The 18,783-nt window shown below is 42.4% G+C and overlaps 1 protein-coding gene across 6 annotated transcripts in view; it reads left to right on the top strand.

Moving 5' to 3' along the window:
• Nucleotides 1-18,783, top strand: part of CRACDL (CRACD like) — a 125,434-nt gene that overhangs the window by 69,418 nt on the left and 37,233 nt on the right. For all 6 annotated transcript variants that reach the window (XM_043467894.1, XM_043467895.1, XM_043467897.1 and 3 more), the window contains exons 2-3: nucleotides 8,501-8,580; nucleotides 18,176-18,344. In XM_043467894.1, the coding sequence (XP_043323829.1) occupies nucleotides 8,501-8,580; nucleotides 18,176-18,344 (249 nt within the window). The remainder of the gene's footprint in view (nucleotides 1-8,500; nucleotides 8,581-18,175; nucleotides 18,345-18,783) is intronic.

Below are 18,783 nucleotides of genomic sequence, written 5' to 3'. Positions count from 1 at the left end.
TCAACAATGAATGAGGGTTTCAATTTCTAAATGTGCTTGCAGACACTTGTTATTGTCTATCTTTCTATTTAGCCAGTCTAGTGAGTGTCAAGTAGTATCTCACTGTGGTTTCAATTTGCAGTTCCCTAGTGATGGGCTTCCTTGGTGGCTCAGTGGTAAAGAATCCACCTGGAATGCAGGAGACATGGAAGACCCCCTGGAGAAGGAAGTGACAACCCACTCCAGTATTGTTATTTGGGAAATCCCATGGACAGAGGTGGATTACAGTCCATGGGATCGTAAAGAGTTGGACACAGCTTAGCGACTAAAACAACAAAAAATGGTCAAACATCTTTTCATATGCTTGTTGGCTGTTTGTTTACTTTCTTGTACAAGTATCTGTTTAAATCTTTCATCTACTTTGAAATGGATGTCTTTTATTATTGTTATAAGAATTATTTATGTATTCTGGATACAGATCACTTACCAGATACATGATTTGCAAAAATTTCTCACAGTGTGCAGGCTCCCTTCACACTTTCTTGATAGATAGGTTTGAAACAAAATGTTTATAAATCTGGTAAAGTCCAACTTACGTTATCTTCCCTTTTAGTGTTGCATCTCAGTAATCATTGCCTAGCCCAAGATCATAAATTTATTCCAGTATTTTCTTCTAAGAGTTTTTATAGGTTTAACACTTATATTTAAATCTGTGATCTACTGTGAGGCAATATTTATGTGTAGTGTGAGGTAGGAATATAAATTATGTTTTGAATGTGAATGTCCAGTTATTCCAGCATTTGTTGAAAAGACATATTCTTCCCACATTGAATTGTCTTGGAACCCATGGTCAAAATCAACTGGCCATAAATATATTTTATTTCTGAACCCTGAATTCAGTTTACCTATATGTCTATCTGTATGCCAGTACGATGCATTCTTTTTCTATTTTTTATTTGGAGGATAATTGCTTTACAATGTTACAATGTGTTGATTTCTGCTGTGCCATAATGGGAGTCGGTCATAAGTATATACATATATATCCCCTCCTTCTCGAGCATCCCTCCCATCTACCCCTCTAGTTGTCACAGAGCTGGGCTCCCTGTGTTATATAGCAGCGTCCCACTTTCTTTCATTTTTAATTGGAGGATAATTGCTCTCCAGTGCTGTGTTGGTTTCTGCCGCGCAGCAGTGTGAATCAGCCATAAGTACACGTGTGTCCCCTCCCTCCTGAAGCCCCGTCCCACCTGCCCCCAGGCCCACCCCGGTCGGTTGTCACAGACAGGGTTGAGCTGCATGTGTTACGCAGCGGCTTCTCACTAGCTGTTTTACGTATGACAGTACCATGCATTCTTGACTGCTGTAGATTTGTAGCCAGTGTTGGAACTGAGAAGTGCGAATCTGCCATCTTTCTTCTTCACTTTCAAGATTGTTTTGGGTCCTTTGTATTGCCATATGAATTTTCAGTTCAACTTGCCAATTTCTGCAAAAAGAAAAACAAAACAAAACAAAAATTTCCCCTGGGGAAAAACAATCCAGGTGGGATTTTGAGGAGGATTGCATTGAATCTGTGTATCAATCTGGACAGTATTGCCATCTTAAACATATTTTTTCATCTGTGAACACTGGATAACATTCTGTTTATTTGTGTCTTCTTTAATTTCTTTCAGCAGTGTTTTGTAGTTTTCCAAGTACAGGTATTCTGCCTCCTTGGTTAAATGTGTTCCCGAGTAGTTTTTTCTTTTGTATGCTATTGTCAATGGAATTTTTTTTTTTACTTCATTTTTGGGTTGTTTACCCCTGGTGAGAGAGTACTGGATGTGACAGGCATCGAAGCTCTTTCAATCGAAGCATTGAAAGTAAGGGCAGTGGTAGGCAGATACCTTACAAACAAGTCACTGTTGACAGTTGTGGTGAGCATTGTAAAGACAGGCACAGAGGCTGAGAAAGAGTATCAGATGTGCGCATGGCCTGGAGGGTGGTGTGGAATGAGTGGGTCTCTAAGGGTGAACACGAAGGCTTTTTTGTACATAATTATGGACTCAGGGTCATGTTCTCAGGATATAGATGTTTTTCTTTGCATTGTGTAAATAAGTATAATGCATGGGTATCTTTAAAATACCATAGTAAAAACCTGTTCTCATTCTTCACATGACTAAACTTCTGTAGAATTTTTTAGTATGAGCTGCAGCTAATAATGGAATTCTGCCAAAAACTGGGGAGAAGCCTGTGGTGAGTTAGGGCTCGGAGAGCGGCAGTGGGAACAGCCCCCACAAGGATCTTTCTTTGGATCCAGGACTCCCTTGGATTCTGTAGGCGCCCAGATGCACACTCATGAGTGCTGTGTGGAGGGGGCTGGAGGCTGAGCACCCTTTTGAGTTAATGAGAACCCCTGAAGAGGCCCCCTCAGGCCCAGATTTGAAGAACAAGTTTTTCTGTTCTTGGACTTGAGCTGTCAGAGCAGCGGAGTGGGAGAGGGGAGGGCAAAAGCTGGTTGAGGGAGTGTTGGGACCACTCGACCTGAACCTTGAGTCCCAGTAAGAAGCAGAAGGGGTCCTGGGAGATACTGGGCATTTAACACACTGTTTTCCTAAATAAAAGGGCTTCCCTGGTGGCTGAGACAGTAAAGAATCAGTCTGCAATGCAGGCGATCTGGGTTCAATCCCTGGGTTGAGAAGATCCCCTGGAAGAGGGCATGGCAACCCACTCCAGTATTCTGGCCTGGAGAATCCCATGGACAGAGAAGCCTGGTGGGCTCCAGTCCATGGGGTCCCAAAGAGTCGGACACGACTGAGCGACTAACACTTTCTAATTAAGGTTCTCCTGGTTTTTTCTTGAACTTCGCTCAGGTGGGGGAACGTGTATTCAGCAGCACAGGTTATTGGCTCAACAGAGAAGACATTCCCTTTATAACAGCTGCAGGGTGTTTGCGCCTGAAGCGTCCAAGTGGAGGGGCTGGTTCTCCATCCTCGCAGCCCAAAGTCTCAGGGGGTGGACATGCCTCCGTGGCCTGGAATATAGTTTTATCTGTTACTTGGCAGCAGCTTTATTCATGGTGCATCGAGCTATGGGTCAATGGGAAGATCAGGGCTCATTTAGGAGCCCAGGTGTTTTGATCTCTGATACTCGTGGCTCTGAAGTGATCTGTTTGCCCAAGGAGACTGTGCCTTCATGGGACAGAATGGACTATCCCTAGGGTATACGGTTGTGTGTGTTCTTGTCTGCAGTTGTGCAGAGGTGTGAGCCCGTGGTGAGAACGAGGTGTAGAAACCAACAGCTCTTCTCAGCGGGTGCTTGTATGTGCTGCATTCTCAGTCCCATTCAGTTAAAGTGTTACTGCCTGTGTTTGTAGATGAGGAAACTGAGGCTCAGCCCTCGTCAGTGCTAGGGTGCAGCTTCAGCTCCAGGCCTACCTTACTTTCAAGTCTTTCCCTTTTCTTCTGCACCATATTGACTGGTTCAGTCAATCTTGAAGGAGATCAACCCTGAATATTCATTGGAATTGACTGATGCTGAAGCTCCAATCCTTCGGCCACTTGATGCGAATAGCCGACTCATTGGACAAGTCCCTGATGCTGAGAAAGATTGAGGGCAGGAGGAGAAGAGGGTGACAGAGGATGAGATGGCTGGATAGCATCACCAATGCAATGGACATGAACTTGGGCAATCACTGGGAAATGGTGAGGGACAGGGAGGCCTGGCATACTGCAGTCAATGGGGTCGGACACAACTCGGTGACTGAACACCAACAAGCGCACCATATTGCATTCTTATTCATAAGAAGATGTTTGGGACATAAAACGAGCAGGTTTTCAGACCTCCCATGTGCGGTGAGCCTGGCTTGTTGTCGCTTTCTCTGTGGGGTGACTTTTGGCTCCGAGCGTGAGTCTGTTAGCACCTTGCATCTGGTGCTGCTCTCTGCATCCGGGGTCCAATAGGATGTACCTCCAGCAAGAAGAGCCCCAGGCTGTCCTCTAGAGTCCCCCGCCCTCCCTCCAACCTGCTCCAGAGCCCCCTGCCCTGGCACAAGGCTTTATCACAGCCACATCATTCAACCCAGGGAGCAGCATGTCAGAGCTCGTGGGTCTGTTCCACACTCAGTGGGGTGGATGCCCTCCTGCACACCCACCTCAGAGGCTTGTGCACACACTCACGTATGCCTTCACATGCTCAGCCCTTCCCAGCAAGGAGCGTTTTATAAAACGTGTGGATTCTGTGGCAAGTTTTCCATCTGAATTCTCAAAGTTTATAAATTTATAGCAGTAAAACTATTGGGTAGGGATTTCCCTGGTGGTGCAGTGGTTAAGACTTCACCTTCCAATGCAGGGGGTAAGGTTCGATCCCTGGTTGGGAAGCTAAGATCCCACATGCCTCCTGGCCAGAGGACCAAAACACAAAACAGAAGCAGTATTCTAACAAATTCAATAAAGACTTTAAAAAAATGTTGTGCAACAGCAACAAAAAATGTGCAGAAGTGGACAATTTGAAGGTAATCTCATGGTTTCTTAAAGGCGTTAGTTGATAAATTATAGCAGCCTCAACCCCTGTTCTCTGGACTAAGATGCCCCGTCTAACCCAATGGATGGTCTCATGGGGCTCTTTTAGCCTCTGGACTCCAGCCTGATCCCAGACAGGGGCTACTCGGCAGGCGGAGCCATCTCCCTGGAGACCGGTGTCCTTTGGATTTCCCAGCTCCCCTTAAGCTTCTCTGGGGACAGCTCAGGATGCTCCACTCCACTGGGTCAACATCGGCCTCACACAGCCCTGCAGCCCCAGGCTTTGGAAGTGCCTTCCCATGCTGGGGATACAGCCAACATGCATATACAAGCTAGTGTCTCTGCTTCACTATTTTGGACCAGTTAATTTTTTAACTTTTAATTTTTAACAACAAAATTTTTAACAACAAATTTTTGTTGTTGTTGTTCAGTCCCTAAGTCGTGTCTGACTCTTTGTGACCCCAGGGACTGCAGCACGCCAGGCTCCTCTGTCCTCCACTGTGTCCACAGAGTTTGCTCAAATTCATGTCTATTGAGTCAGTGATGCCATCCAACCATTTTGTCCTCTGCCACCCTCTTCTCCTGCCTTCAATCTTTCCCAGCATCAGGGTCTTTTCCAATGAGTCAGTTCTTCGCATCAGGTGGTCAAACTATTGGAGCTTCAACATCAGTCCTTCCAAAGAATATTCAGAAGTGATTTCCTTTAGGATTTACTGGTGTGGTCTCCTTGCAGTCCAAGGGACTCACAAGAGTCTCTTCCAACACCACAATTCAAAGGCATCAATTCCTTGTTGCACCATCAAGGAAATACCTACCCAATAGTTTTACTGCTATAAATTTATAAACTTTGAGAATTCAAGTGGAAAACTTGCCACAAAATCCACACATTTTATAAAATGCTTCTTTCTGGGTAAGGCTTGGTGCTTAACCGTCTTTATGAACCATATCTCACATCCAAACATGACTACTGGAAAAACCATAGCTTTGACTATATGGACCTTTGTCGACAAAGTGATGTCTCTGCTGTTAATAAACTTACCTGATACCTAATACATGATCTCAATTTCAAAATGAGAATACTTAGAATGCTTGGGGATTAAATGAGATAATTCAGATGATAATCTATGTGTTTGATAAGTCTCTGCAGTTGTTAACTCCAAATTCAGACAATAGAAAGCTGGAGCACTTGTACTTTCTAGCTCACTGGCAACCATGGAAGATGGTACCCAAGGAGGTAGTTGGTACTTATCCATCCTCACCATTTTTATTCTCCTTGCTCCTTGTATTTTCCTGCTTTTCCTTCTCTACTGCATCTTCCTTCAAATACTGTGGTAGCTTCCCCTATAGTAACTTTAAGCATCTGGAGTCTATGGGATCAAGGATTTTGATGGAGTTTGCATTCAGTCTGTAGATTGCTTTGGATAGTATGGACATCATAACAATAATAAGTCTCTCATTCCATGAACATGGGATGTCTTTGCACTTATTGACATTATTTTCAGTCTTTTGGCAACATTTTTTAGTTTTCAGGGTATAAGTCTTTTGCCTCTTTGGTTAAATTTATTCCTAAGTACTTTATTGTTTTTGATACTGTTGTAAATAGAATTACTTTTTGAATTTCCTTTTTGGATTGTTCATTTTTATTTTGTCAAAACGACTGATTTTTTTGTGTGTTCATTTTGTGTTCTGCAGCTTTGCTGAATTCATTTAGTTGTTCTAATAGTTTTTTGTTTGTAGGGGGTGGATCTTTAGAATATAAGATCATTTCATCTGTGAACAGATATAATTTTACTTTTTCCTTTTCAACTTGTATGCCTTTTATTTATTTTTGTTGTCTATGTGCACCAGCTAGAACTTTAGTACTGTGTTGAGTAGATATGGTGAGTGTCTTGTTCCTGATATTAGAGGAAAAATTCAGTTTTTCATTGTTGAGTGTGATGTTAGCTGTGGCCTTTTCATATATGGCCTTATTACATTGAGGTAGTTTTCCTTTATTTCTAGTTTTTTAAATTTTTTGTCATAAAAGGTGTTGACTTTTGTCAAATGGCTTTTTTGCATCAGTTGAGATGATCATGTTTTTTTTTTCTTCATCCTGTTGCTCCAACATTTTTGTAAAGTCAAATTATATCAAAATCAGGAAGCAAGACTTACGAATGCTTGTTCACCTTTTAAGGAGTTGGCTGATCAGGGATGGACTGTTTGACATTAGTATTGAAGGAGACCTAAATATTAGACTCAAGTCTAGCAAAGACCTGCAACTTCCTTCCTCTGTTAATTTTTTTTTAAATTTCTCCCATCATTTCCCATTGTGTGCTGTGTATAAGTGATAAATATTAATTCATTAGTTAAATATTTAGCTCCCTTTTAAAGTGGGAAAATTCATAATGATTGCCAGTAAGAAATAGCTTTCCAAGTAAATGATGAGTTAGTCTGTGTAGGATAGAATGTGCTGTTTTAAAAGTCAGCTATGAAAAAAAAAAAAAAAAGTCAGCTATGGGGACTTCCCTGGTGGTCCAGTGGTTAAGAATCCTCCTGCCAATTCAGGGGACACAGGTTCGATTCCTGGTCTGGGAAGATCCCACATGCTCGCCAGGCAGCTAAGCCTCTGTGCCACGACTACCGAGCCTTCACTCTAGAGCCCGCGTGCTGCAGCTACTGAAGCCCTCTTGCTCTAGGGCCTGTGCTCCGCAACAAGAGAAGCCTGCAGACTGCAACAAAGCGTAGCCCCTGCTCCCTACAAGTAGAGAAAGCCCACATACAGCAGTGAAGACCCAGCACAGCCAAAAATAAATATATTAATTTTCTTTAGAAGTCAGCTATGGAAGGCAGGGGCACAGCTCAGTACTCTCTAGCAGGAATATTGGCCAGTAATCATTTATTTGAGTTCCATGAAAAGTCAGAGGTTTTTAATTTAGGAAGAAGCCAAGTCCTTATGAATTAAATGATGCTAGTATCTGGGATGATTCACTTTGAAATGACCTGGTGGAAGTGGGAGGGGGTAAAGGGTCAAGATGAGCAAGAGTCATATGTATTAAGTTCATTATACATTCTGTGTACTTTTGTTTGAAATTTTTCATAAAAAGTTCTGAAAAGAAATAAGGTAAACAAATGATGGTGCAGCATCCAATCAAAACATTATGTAGCCATTACAACAACACATCAAGGATTTTACTGACATGGGATAAGAAAATCAGGAAGCCAGTCTTACTGATGTGGTGTATGTGTGCTTGTGCACATAAATATTTTCACAAAAAAGTATTGGAAGGAAAAATATCAAAACATTGGCTGTGATTGGTCTTCCTTGATCGGTGGGATAGTGAGTGATTTTCTTTCTCTGTGTCTTCCAAACTTTCTACGGTGAACAAGAGAAAAACGTAATTTCTTTTTATTTTAAGTTTTTTAGATTGGATTACAGTTGCTTTACAACGTTGTGTTGGCTTCTGCTGTACGGTAGCATGGATCAGCCCTGTGTGTACACACGTCCCCTCCCTCCTGAGCCCCCTCCCGCCCCACGCCGCCCCCAGGTCGTCCCAGAGCCGGAGCCAAGCCCCCCGTGCCTTACGGAGGGGCCCCGCCAGCTGCCTGTTCCATGCGTGGTAGTGTATGCAGGTCCATGCCGCTCTCTCAGTTCCTCCCGCCCTCTTCTTCCCCCGCTGTGGCCACAAGTCCATGTCTCTATGCCTGCCCTGCAAATAGGTTCATCAGTACCATTTTCTGGATTCCACATATACGCGTTAATACACGGTATTTGAGCAAAGCATAATTTCTGAAAATGTTTCTTTCGAAGAAAGAAACGAAATCTGCATTGTATAAATTGGTGAAGCTTTCCCAGTTTTATGTTTTCCATTAAATGGCTCCGGTCAGTGGTTAGATGAACACTGATGTGGTTACTAATCTTGAGCCATGGACCTGTGTTTTGGCCTCTGTCTTTGCCAGGGTCATGGGCAAAAGTCAGTCACCACCATCTCGGTCATTAACTTCAGTTAGACTTCTTCCTCTCACATGGCTTTCTCCCTGATTTTTAGTGAGCTGGACATGATTTCCACGAGGGTGATGGACATTAAGCTTCGGGAGGCCGCAGAAGGCCTCGGGGAGGACAGCACAGGTAAGGCCTTCCTTCGCTCTCCCTGCCCTGGGAGGACCCTTGTTGGGTTGTGGGGCTGGGAGAGGGGCTTCCGAAGCAGGGCTTCAGGTTCTCTGCGTGGAGAGTGGGTTCAGTTCAGTGTATTCAGACGTCCCCAGGCCCCTCACAAGGGGCTGGAGAGCCCATCTAAGACTGTGGACAGCCACTTGAGGGCCGTGCTCCTTGGCTTCTCCATCAGACACACCAGGGACAACGTGTGTGTGTGTGTCTGTGTGTGAGAGAGAGAGAGAGAGAGAGAGAGACCAAGAGAGAGATTAAGTCCTTTTCCTCGTTCCTGAAGGTGAACACATCCCCAGGTTTAGTTGACAGAAGCAGAGGAAGAGAGAGGCAATGGAATCATTCCTTATCCGGGAACATCCAGAGGTTTCAGTGAGACATTGGGCGAAGTCTTGGCTGGTCTAAACATCCAGAAGAAACAACAATATCAAGAGAGAGCCTTTGGTGCCTCTTTTATGGCTTTTATTCTCCTTCCAGAGACCTTTATTGTGCTTTTCTAGGGAGCTGAATTCCAAGTCCATGAATCATCATCTCAAAACACACTCCACAAGTTACCCAGTTATGTGACTGGTTTACTGTTATCTGTAGACTGCTGTGTGTCTTGATAGAGGTGGAAAATTGACCTTAGGAAACCATGTGATCTCCCCACATGAGACTCATATCAGCTATTTGTATTCACCTTATTTTTGTGACAAAGGTTTCCATTTCTCTCTCTGTTGTTTTAAGTCAAAGTACTAGTAGTGATAGTAGTTCAAGTGAACAGCTTCCAAAGATATTAAACCCTAGCTCTTAACTCTTAGCTTCAGATACTAATTTCGCTAAAGACTTTATTTCATATAATACAGATAGATTTTTCTTACTATGCTATATATTAGGATTACTTTTTTCTCTCACATTTCAGTAGATGCAGTGGTAATTTTCTTTTCAACAAATGGTGCTAAAGCAATTGGACATTTGTATGTAAAAAAAAAAAAATGAAATTTGAGACTTCACAGTTGGTTTAAACTCAAATGAGGCTACAAAAATTACTTAAAATGTATAATTGGCATAAATGTAATACTATAAATCTTTTAATAAAAGAAAACATAGGAGCAACTATTTATGACCTAGGATTAGATAAGAGTTCTTAGATACGATACCTCAGACTCTAAAAGAAAAAGTTGATAAATGGGACTTTCTCAAAATTTAAAACTTTTGTTCTGTGAACGATGCTGTTAAGAAAATGAAAAGTCAAGTCACAGACTAGGAGAAAATATTTACAAATCACATTTGACAAGAGCACTTAAAATTTGACAGTAAGAAAACTAACAACCCAATTAAAAATAGGTAAAGGATTTTTAAAGATGTTCTACTTAAGGGGATATGCAAGTGGCAAGAAGCACATGAAAAAACGCTTAACATCAATAGTCATTAGTTAATGCAAACTAAAAGCTATGATGAGATACCACTATACACCTATTAGAATGGGGGGAAAAACCAACAGAAACACACTTGACAATAACAAATGCTAGGAGAATCCAAAGCAGCTGAAACCTCCTATACTGCCGATGAAAATGCACATGTTACGCCACTTTGGAAAGTACTTGTCAGTTTCTTATAAAATTAAACATGCGCTTAGTCTATGGTTCACCAATCTGACTCCTAGGCATTTACCTAAGAGAAATGAAACCGCATGGTTACACAAAAGCCTATAGCACTTTTAGTTTTGCTTACCACTTTGTTTGTATCTATACAATGGAACCAACTCTTTGGGACCCTATGGACTATAGCCCGCTTGCCAGGCTCCTCTGTCCTGGAAAGTATACCAGAATACCAGAATGGGTTGCCATTTCCTGCTCCAGAGGATCTTCCTGCCCCAGGGATCGAACCCGAGTCTCCTGCATCTCCTGCATTGGTAGGCGAATTCTTTGTTCACTGTACCACCTGGGAAGCCCATACAATGGAACAGTACTCAGCAGTAGTTAGGAACAAACTCTTGATTGTTGTAACAACATGAAGGAATCTCTAGCGTGTGGTGATAAGTTTAAAAAGGCAGAATCAAAAGGATGCATACTGTCTGAGTGACTCTATGTGACATTCTGGAAAAGGAAAAACAGTAAGAGCAGAGAAGATATTAGTGGTTTCCAGGGGTTAAAGATAGGGGAAAGGTTTGAGTATAAAAGACAGCACAGGGGGGTGATGCGTGATTTTGTGATCCAATCAGTGTGATTTTGGTGGTGATTATTCAACTCTGTATACCCCCAAAAGAGTGAATTTTATTGATAAAATTTTTAAAACAACTTTCAAATGATGTACAGTAAGTCCCCTACATACAGACCTTCAAGTTTCAGCTTTCAAAGATGGGAACGTGTGTGCCAGCCCCGTATGACAGTTGTTGCACTGTACCTGCTGTTCTTTTTAAGGTACTGCGCTGTAATATTGGCCTTCCCGGGTGGCTCAATGGTGAAGAATCCTCCTGTGATGCAGAGAACACAGGAGATACTGGTTCAGTCCCTGGGTCACAAAGAGTCAGACACGACCGAAGTGACTTAGCACAGACACGCACACATGCACTATTAATATATAGCCAACTGTATTAGTGGGGGCCCTAGGCTAACTTTGTTGAACTTATGAACAAATTGTGCTTGTCCAATTGTACATGTTCTTGGAACAGAACTCATTAGTATGTAAAGGGACCTACCGTACCAGGTTTGAGAAGTAATCAAGTGGATTTTTTAGAAATAAGTAAAACTATTACGATGAAAAATTCATTTGATGAGTTTAATGGCAGATTACATCAGCCTGAGGAAGATCACAAGGAAGTACACAGAATGTATCATAAAATGGTAAAAGGAAGGAAAATACAGAAAGAGGACAAGAAGCATGGAGGTAAATAAGAGGGTATTAATGTGCATTTGAGCACTGTCTCAGGAGAGGAAAGAGTAGCTGAGAATTTTTTGGAATTCACTTAAAAAAAAAAGATGAGCCAATCTACAATTTAACAAACTGAATGACTCCCAAGAAGGATAAATAAAAGGAAATCCACATAGAATGAAAATATAGAAAACCAAAGACAAGAGTGAAAAATCTTAAAATTAGTCTGAGAGGGGAAGAAAAAAAAAAAAGGCCCTTCAGAGAAGCAAAAACCTGACTTGTTGACCACACAACAGAAGCCACAAAGCAGTAAAATGATGTCTTCAATATTATTAAAAGAATAACTTAGAAAAAGTAACTGCCAACCTAGAATGTTAAACCTAGAAAAATGATGTTTCAGGAAGGAGCTTCAGGAATAAAGTCATTTTCAGATAAACAAAAACTGAGTTTGTCACCAGGAGATCCTCAGATTCCAAAGGAATCTGCCTTCAGGCAGAAGGAAAAGCATACTCTATGGAAGGTTTGGACAAAGAAGGAGTGACAAGCAGAGAGGATCAGAAACAGGCAGACACATCTGAACAAACGTGAGGGACTTCCCGGGCGGTCCAGTGGCCAAGATTCTGTGCTTCCAATGCAGGGGGCACGGGTTCAATCCCTGGTCGGGGAACTAAGATTCTACATAATGTGCGGTGTGGCCAAAAATTAAACAAAATAAAAATTTAACAATAAACAAATAAAAGCAAATGAATATGGAATAGTATCTTTGGGTTTTTAAAGATCAGAATGAAAACAGTAGGGCATTAAATAAGATGAAAGTATTCTAACTGACTGAAGAACTGACTTATTTGAAAAGACCCTGATGCTGGGAAAGATTGAAGGCAGGAGAAGGGGACAACAGAGGATGAGATGGTTGGATGGCATCACCGACTCAACGGACATGAGTTTGCATAAACTCTGGGAGTTGGTGATGGACAGGGAGGCCTGGCATGCTGCAGTCCATGGGGTCGCAAAAAGTCGGACACGACTGAGTGAACTGAACTGAATTGATTCTGACTTTCTTATTTTGTTCCATAATAGAATGTGTAGTATAATTTCTAGGGTAACCCCTGAAAGAACAGAGATAAAAGACAAAGTTTACAAACTAGAAGTGGAAAAAAATAGAATGTTCTTTTAAAGTCAGTTAAGCCAAAAGACAGAAAGAAAGATTTTAAAAGACCACAAAGATGGTAGACTTGTTTTTTATTAACATGGCAGTAACTAGAATAAGGGCTTCCCAAGTGACTCAGCTGGTAAAGAATCAGCTTGCAATGTGGAAAACCTGGGTTTGATCCCTGAGTTGGAAAGATCACCTGGAGAAGGGGAAAGCTACCCACTCCAGTATTCTGGCCTGGGGAACAACAGTCCATGGGGTTGAAAAGAGTCAGACACGGCTGAGCGACTTTCACTTTCAAGTGATTCAGTGGTAAAGAAGCTGCCTGCCAATGCAGGAGAAGTGAGTTTGATCCCTGGGTGGGAAAGATCCCGTGGAGGAGGAAATAACAACCCATTCCAGTATTCTTGGCTGGCAGATCCCATGGAGAGGAGTCTGGTGGGCTGCGGTGCATGGGGTTTCAAAAGAATAAGACATGACTTTGCGACTAAACAACAAACTAGAGTAAGTGGCAGTAGCTAATTATATTACTGTTCCCATCAAAAGTTAAAGATCAGATTGGTTTTCTAAAACTCTGGTGGTGGTTTAGTCCCTAAGTTGTGTCTGACTCTGTGACCCCATGGACCCCTTCAGGCTCTTCTGTCCATGGGATTCTCCAGGCAAGAATACTAGAGTGGTTTGCCATTTCCTTCTCCAGGGGATATTCCTGACCCAGGGATGGTACTTGTGTCTCCTGCATTGAAGGCAGATTCTTTACCACTGAGCCACCAGGGAAGCCCACTCTAAAACTCTAAATCTCTTAAATATAAGGATTAGAAAAGTTTAAGGTAAAAGGATAGAAGAAAATGAAACTTGCAAACACTGGGCCAAAGAAAGCTGGCATGGTGTATCAATACAATACAAAGCTAGCATTGTATCAATAGCAGTCAAAATAAAGTTTAAGGCAAAAAGCATTACTATTACTAAAGAGGGTCATTTCACAAAAGGTTCACTTCCACAGGAAGATATTAATTCTACCTTTCTATGACATTTATCAACATAATGTCCAAAGTTATAGAGTAGGAATTGGCAGTTAAGTAAAAAGATAACTCTACAATCAAAGTGGGTTATTTTTAATACACCTAATTGATACGACAAATGTATTAAAAATTAAAGACATAAAGTACTTGGACAACACACTTAAAAAGACCTTATCCTAATTGATGTATATGGGCCAGTGAAGAGAATACATTATTTTTAAGTACTCTAGGAGCATTTTCAAATTTATGTTAAGCCATAAAGCAAGTCTGGACAAATTTCAGTGGATTCAAATCATGTAGTGTGTTCACTGACCACAATGCAATTAAGCTAGAGTTCAATAATAAAAATATTGCACGAAATATTCAGTGCAAAAATATTGCACTAATTCTTTTCTCATGTGAAAAGAATTAACAAAGCCAGACTTTTTTTTTTTAAGGCAGATGAAATTGACAAACCTCCTATGTGATTGATCCAGGAGAAAAGGAGGTACAGATAATACCAGGGCTGAGAAAAGGGGGCTATATTATAGATAGTATAGATGCTAAAATAAAAGGCTATTATTAGTAACTATGTGCCAATACATGTGAAAGCATGGGAACCTAGAGTTTGTCATACAGAGTTACATTGTCAGAAGGGAAAAAACAAATAATCATATATTAACACATTATGTGAACCTGAGAAAAGTGGCACTGATGAAGCTATTTGCAGGACAGGAATAGAGATGCTGACATAGAGAATGGAGTTGGGGACAGAGTGGGAAGCACTGAGAGAGTAACACTGAAATATATACACGACCGTGTGTAAAATAGACAGCTAGCGGGAAGCTGCCCACAGCACAGCCAGCTGAGCCCGCTGCTCTGGGATGACCTGGGGGAGGGGGATGGTGGGAGGGAGGCTCCAGAAAGAGGATATATATGTTTACAATAGCTGATCCACGATGTTGTACAGCAGAAACGAGCACAACGTTGTAAATCTACTGTATCCGAATTACAAAATAAGCAATAAAATAAAATTAGTGATGAACCTGGGGGAAAAAAGAAAAAAGTCAGATATTTAGAAAAATAAAATGAATTCAAGAAGCAGGAAACCCAAATAGTTCCTATAGCCATTAAACAAATTAAAAAGCCTAGTAGGTGAACAGATATAACACACATAGGCCCCCACTGTAAGGCCAGCTAATCATGGCAAATCAGTGTTTTGCGACTGTACTTCGGATCTTTGCAGCCACTCCCTTTAATTCCGAAGCACTATCTTCGACCGTAAAGGACTGTGAGGCTGCGTGTTTGTTCCGCCCTTCTGGGATACATATCTGTCTGTCAACTGGCAAGGCCAGATAGTGCCCCATGATTCAGAAAACCCTGAGGAGCCTTTCCAGATAATCCGCTCTCTCTGAGGCCCATCAGGCTTCCCTGGCAGCTCAGTTGGTGAAGAATCCGCCTGCACTGCAGGAGACCTGGTTCCATAGGCCAGTATTTTTGGGCTTCCCTTGTGGCTTAGCTGGTTCCGCCCGCAATGCGGAAGATCTGGGTTCGATCCCTGGGTTGGGAAGATCTCCTGGAGAAGGGAAACGCTACCCACTCCCGTATTCTGGCCTGGAGAATTCTGTACAGTCCATGGAAACTGTACAGTCCATGGGGTCGCAAAGAGTTGGACATGACTGAGTGAAGACCCATCAGTTAATAGCATGAACATTTTGACATTATAAAGGTGGGGAAACCTCCACTAGAAGTTAAGAAGGGATTTCCTTGGTGGTCCAGTGGTTGAGAATACACCCGCCGGTGCAAGGGACAGGGCTTCCATCCCTGGTCTGCGAAGATTCCATGTGCCACGGGGCAGCCAAGCCCTTAAAAGCCCTCGAGCCCTGGAGCCTGTCCTCCACAAGAGGAGCCCCTGCAGTGAGAAGCCTGAGCACCGCACCTGGAGAAAGATGGGAAGACCCAGAGCAGCCAAAAATTAGTTAATTAACTAAGAAATATTTTAAAAAAGAAGTTAAGAGAACTTGACTGTAGAACTCATTTCTTTTGGGGTATGGATATACTCCCCTTAAGGTAATAGAGGTATTCCTGCTATAGAATAATCCTAAGAAATTCTCCACGTGAAGGCACGATCATGTAAACTTCCCAAGGCAGGCATTAATGTCAACAAATTATAAAGATCCTACTTATTTTTTAGAAAGGAATTCACTTTACAAAATGACCTACTTATCAAATGAATCAATTGTGAGCAAATTTTCAGGATATATTAGGCAGCATCCTGATAACCTGTGATGTTCCATCCTTCTGTTCTCATATTCAGAAGGAAAGGAATCAACTTTGCTGAGCTACTGAAATCTCAGGATCCTGAATATGATGGGAATTTGTGGATGAGGACAAAGGCGATGCCAGAGAAGAGATCACGAAATGTTTAAAAGGGTAGGCCAGCAGTCCCCAGGCTTTTTGGCTCCAGGGACCAGATTCTTGGACAACAGTTTTTCTATGGACCAGGGTTGGAGGGATGGTTTGGGGATGATTCAAACACATCATATTTATTGTGCACTTTATTTCTATTATTATTATATCAACTCCAGCTCAGATCATCGGGCATTAGATTCCGGAGGTTGGGGACCCCGGTGCAGATTCTGACACTCCAGGAAGCATGACAGCATCAGCAGTACCTCCACCAGTTGACGGGTTTTCTCCCCAAACGTTGTTAGCTCATCACAGCATTCGGCACTCCAGCAGCGCCTCTTGCCTGAGGCTGGGCCTCCTCTGATTGTCCATGGTGCCTACATCCATGCTAAATGAAGCACTTGAGGATTTTTTAAAAATTTATTTTATTGAAGTATAGCTGATTTACATTGTTGTGTTAATTTCTGCTCTACAGCAAAGTGATTCACCTTATACACACACACGTATGCTTAGCACTTGAGGATTATTTTGAAAAATGATTTGGGTTATCATTATAGCCTTTACCTCGCCAAGACTTTTTGCTTTGGACTATTTTTATTTTAGGGATTAAAATCTGATTTGGTTTATACAATGGAATATTGCTCAGCATTTAGAAAAAGGAAGACTGGAAAATGCATGCATCTCCATGGAGGGAAAGGAGCACCACACAAGCATGTATGCTGTGTGATTCCACCCAGGATGTGCTGTGTGGGTTCAAGGATGGGCAAAACAAATATGGTAATATAAATCAGAACAGTGGTTGCATCAGAACAGTTTGGGATGGACATGTACACACTGCTGTATTTAAAATGGGTAACCAATGAGGACCTACTATACAGCACAGGGAACTCTGCTTAATGTCAAGGGGCAAGCTTGAGTGGGAGGGGAGTTTGGGGAAGAATGGATCCATGTGTATGTGTGGTTGAGTCCCTTTGCTGCTCACCTGAAACTATCACAACATTGTTAATTGACAGTGTGAAGTGAAAGTTGCTCGGTTGTGTCCGACTCTTTGCAACCCCATGGACTGTACAGTTCATGGAATTCTCCAGGCCAGAAGACTGGAGTGGGTAGCCTTTCCCTTCTCCAGGGATCTTCCCAACCCAGGGATCAAACCCAGGTCTCCCACATTGCAGGCGGATTCTTTACCAGCTGAACCACAGGCAAAGCCCAAGATACTGGAATGGGTAGCCTATCCCTTCTCCAGTGGATCTTCCTGACCCAGGAATCGAAGCGGAGTCTGCTGCATTTTATACCCCGAGGCAAAATACAAAGTTTTTGAAAACAAACTCAATAAATTTAAGGACTTCCCTGTTGGGCTTCCCTTATAGCTCAGTTGGGAAAGAATCTGCCTACAAGGCAGGAGACCTGGGTTCGATTCCTGGGTTCGATCTCCTGGAGAAGGAAATGGCAACCCACTCCAGTATTCTTGCCTGGAGAATCTCATGGACAGAGGAGCCTGATAGGCTACAGTCCACGGACTCGCAAGAGTTGGACAGGACTTAGCGACTAAACCACCACCACCGTTGGTCCTGTTGGAGGAGGAAATGGCAGCCCACTCCAGCATCCTTGCCTGGAGAATCCCCATGGACAGAGGAGCCTGGTGGGCTGCAGTCCATGGGGCTGCAAAGGTTGGACACAACTGAGCAACTCACACACACTGTTGATCCAGTGTTTAAGACTCCACACTGCCAACACAGAGGGCCCAGGCTCGATCCCTGGTTGGGGAACTAAGATCCTGTATGCCCTGTGGCAAGGCCAAGGGATAAAAATAAATAGATCAGTTTGGGAAGGAGGAATATAAATTTTAAAAAAGAATATATTTAATAACCAAGGAAATGAAAGACCTGTTGAAAATGATTCATTTCAAGTAAGAGGAAATTTTCGTGTGCTTTTGACTCTGTGATCATGCTCCAAAGCTTTCTTGACTCCTTCATTCAAGATTTGTTTTCAGGTGTGCAAAAATGGTATGCTGTGTGCTTCGTGTCCTCCTGTGTGGGAAAAGGACTTATCGGAAGTGAATAATTGATGTTTGGACAGAAATCTTACTTTCTCTCCTCACGCACATCTCATCCATGTTTGGCAGATACTTATATGCATTCTTTCTGCGTAGGAAAGAAAAAGTCCAAATTCAAAACGTTTAAGAAGTTCTTTGGAAAGAAGAAGAGAAAGGAGTCGTCTTCTTCCACAGGAAGTAGCACCTGGAAGCAAAGTCAGGCGAAGAACGAGGTCATGGCCATTGAGTCGGGACCAGTGGGCTACGACTCAGAGGATGAGCTGGAGTAAGTTGTCTTTTCCGTCCTTCAGGCTTGTGTGTTCCAGGGAGCAGAGGAAGACACAGGAGGACCCAAAAACTCAGGCTTGTTGTCATGATGGACTTCTGAGCCCACTCTCCTCCTAAATAATTCCACAGAAGATGTTTGAGATTCTTCCACAGAAGTGATGTTTTCTGTCTTTTTGTACATAGGGATGCAGAAAGTTGGTGGGGGAAGATTGTTAGGTACCTTCTATGTGCCAGGTGTGTACGTATTAAAAGTCTGCAATAAATATAGGAGAGGAGGTAACAGTGAGCAAAACAAGCCTGGGAGAAATTTCAGAAAATCCGCCGAGTGTCCTGTTCTTCAGGGTGGCAAGATTAGGATGTAATCCCTGATTTCATTTGACTTAAAACTCTTTTTGAGGACCTGGATACTGTACCAGAAAAATACATCTCTCTAAGCC

The sequence above is a fragment of the Cervus canadensis genome, chromosome 5 (assembly GCF_019320065.1).
Source record: "Cervus canadensis isolate Bull #8, Minnesota chromosome 5, ASM1932006v1, whole genome shotgun sequence".
NCBI classification, from domain to species: domain Eukaryota; kingdom Metazoa; phylum Chordata; class Mammalia; order Artiodactyla; family Cervidae; genus Cervus; species Cervus canadensis.
The sequence above is the reverse complement of the archived record's forward strand: the minus strand, read 5'-3'. Positions and strand labels throughout refer to the sequence as shown.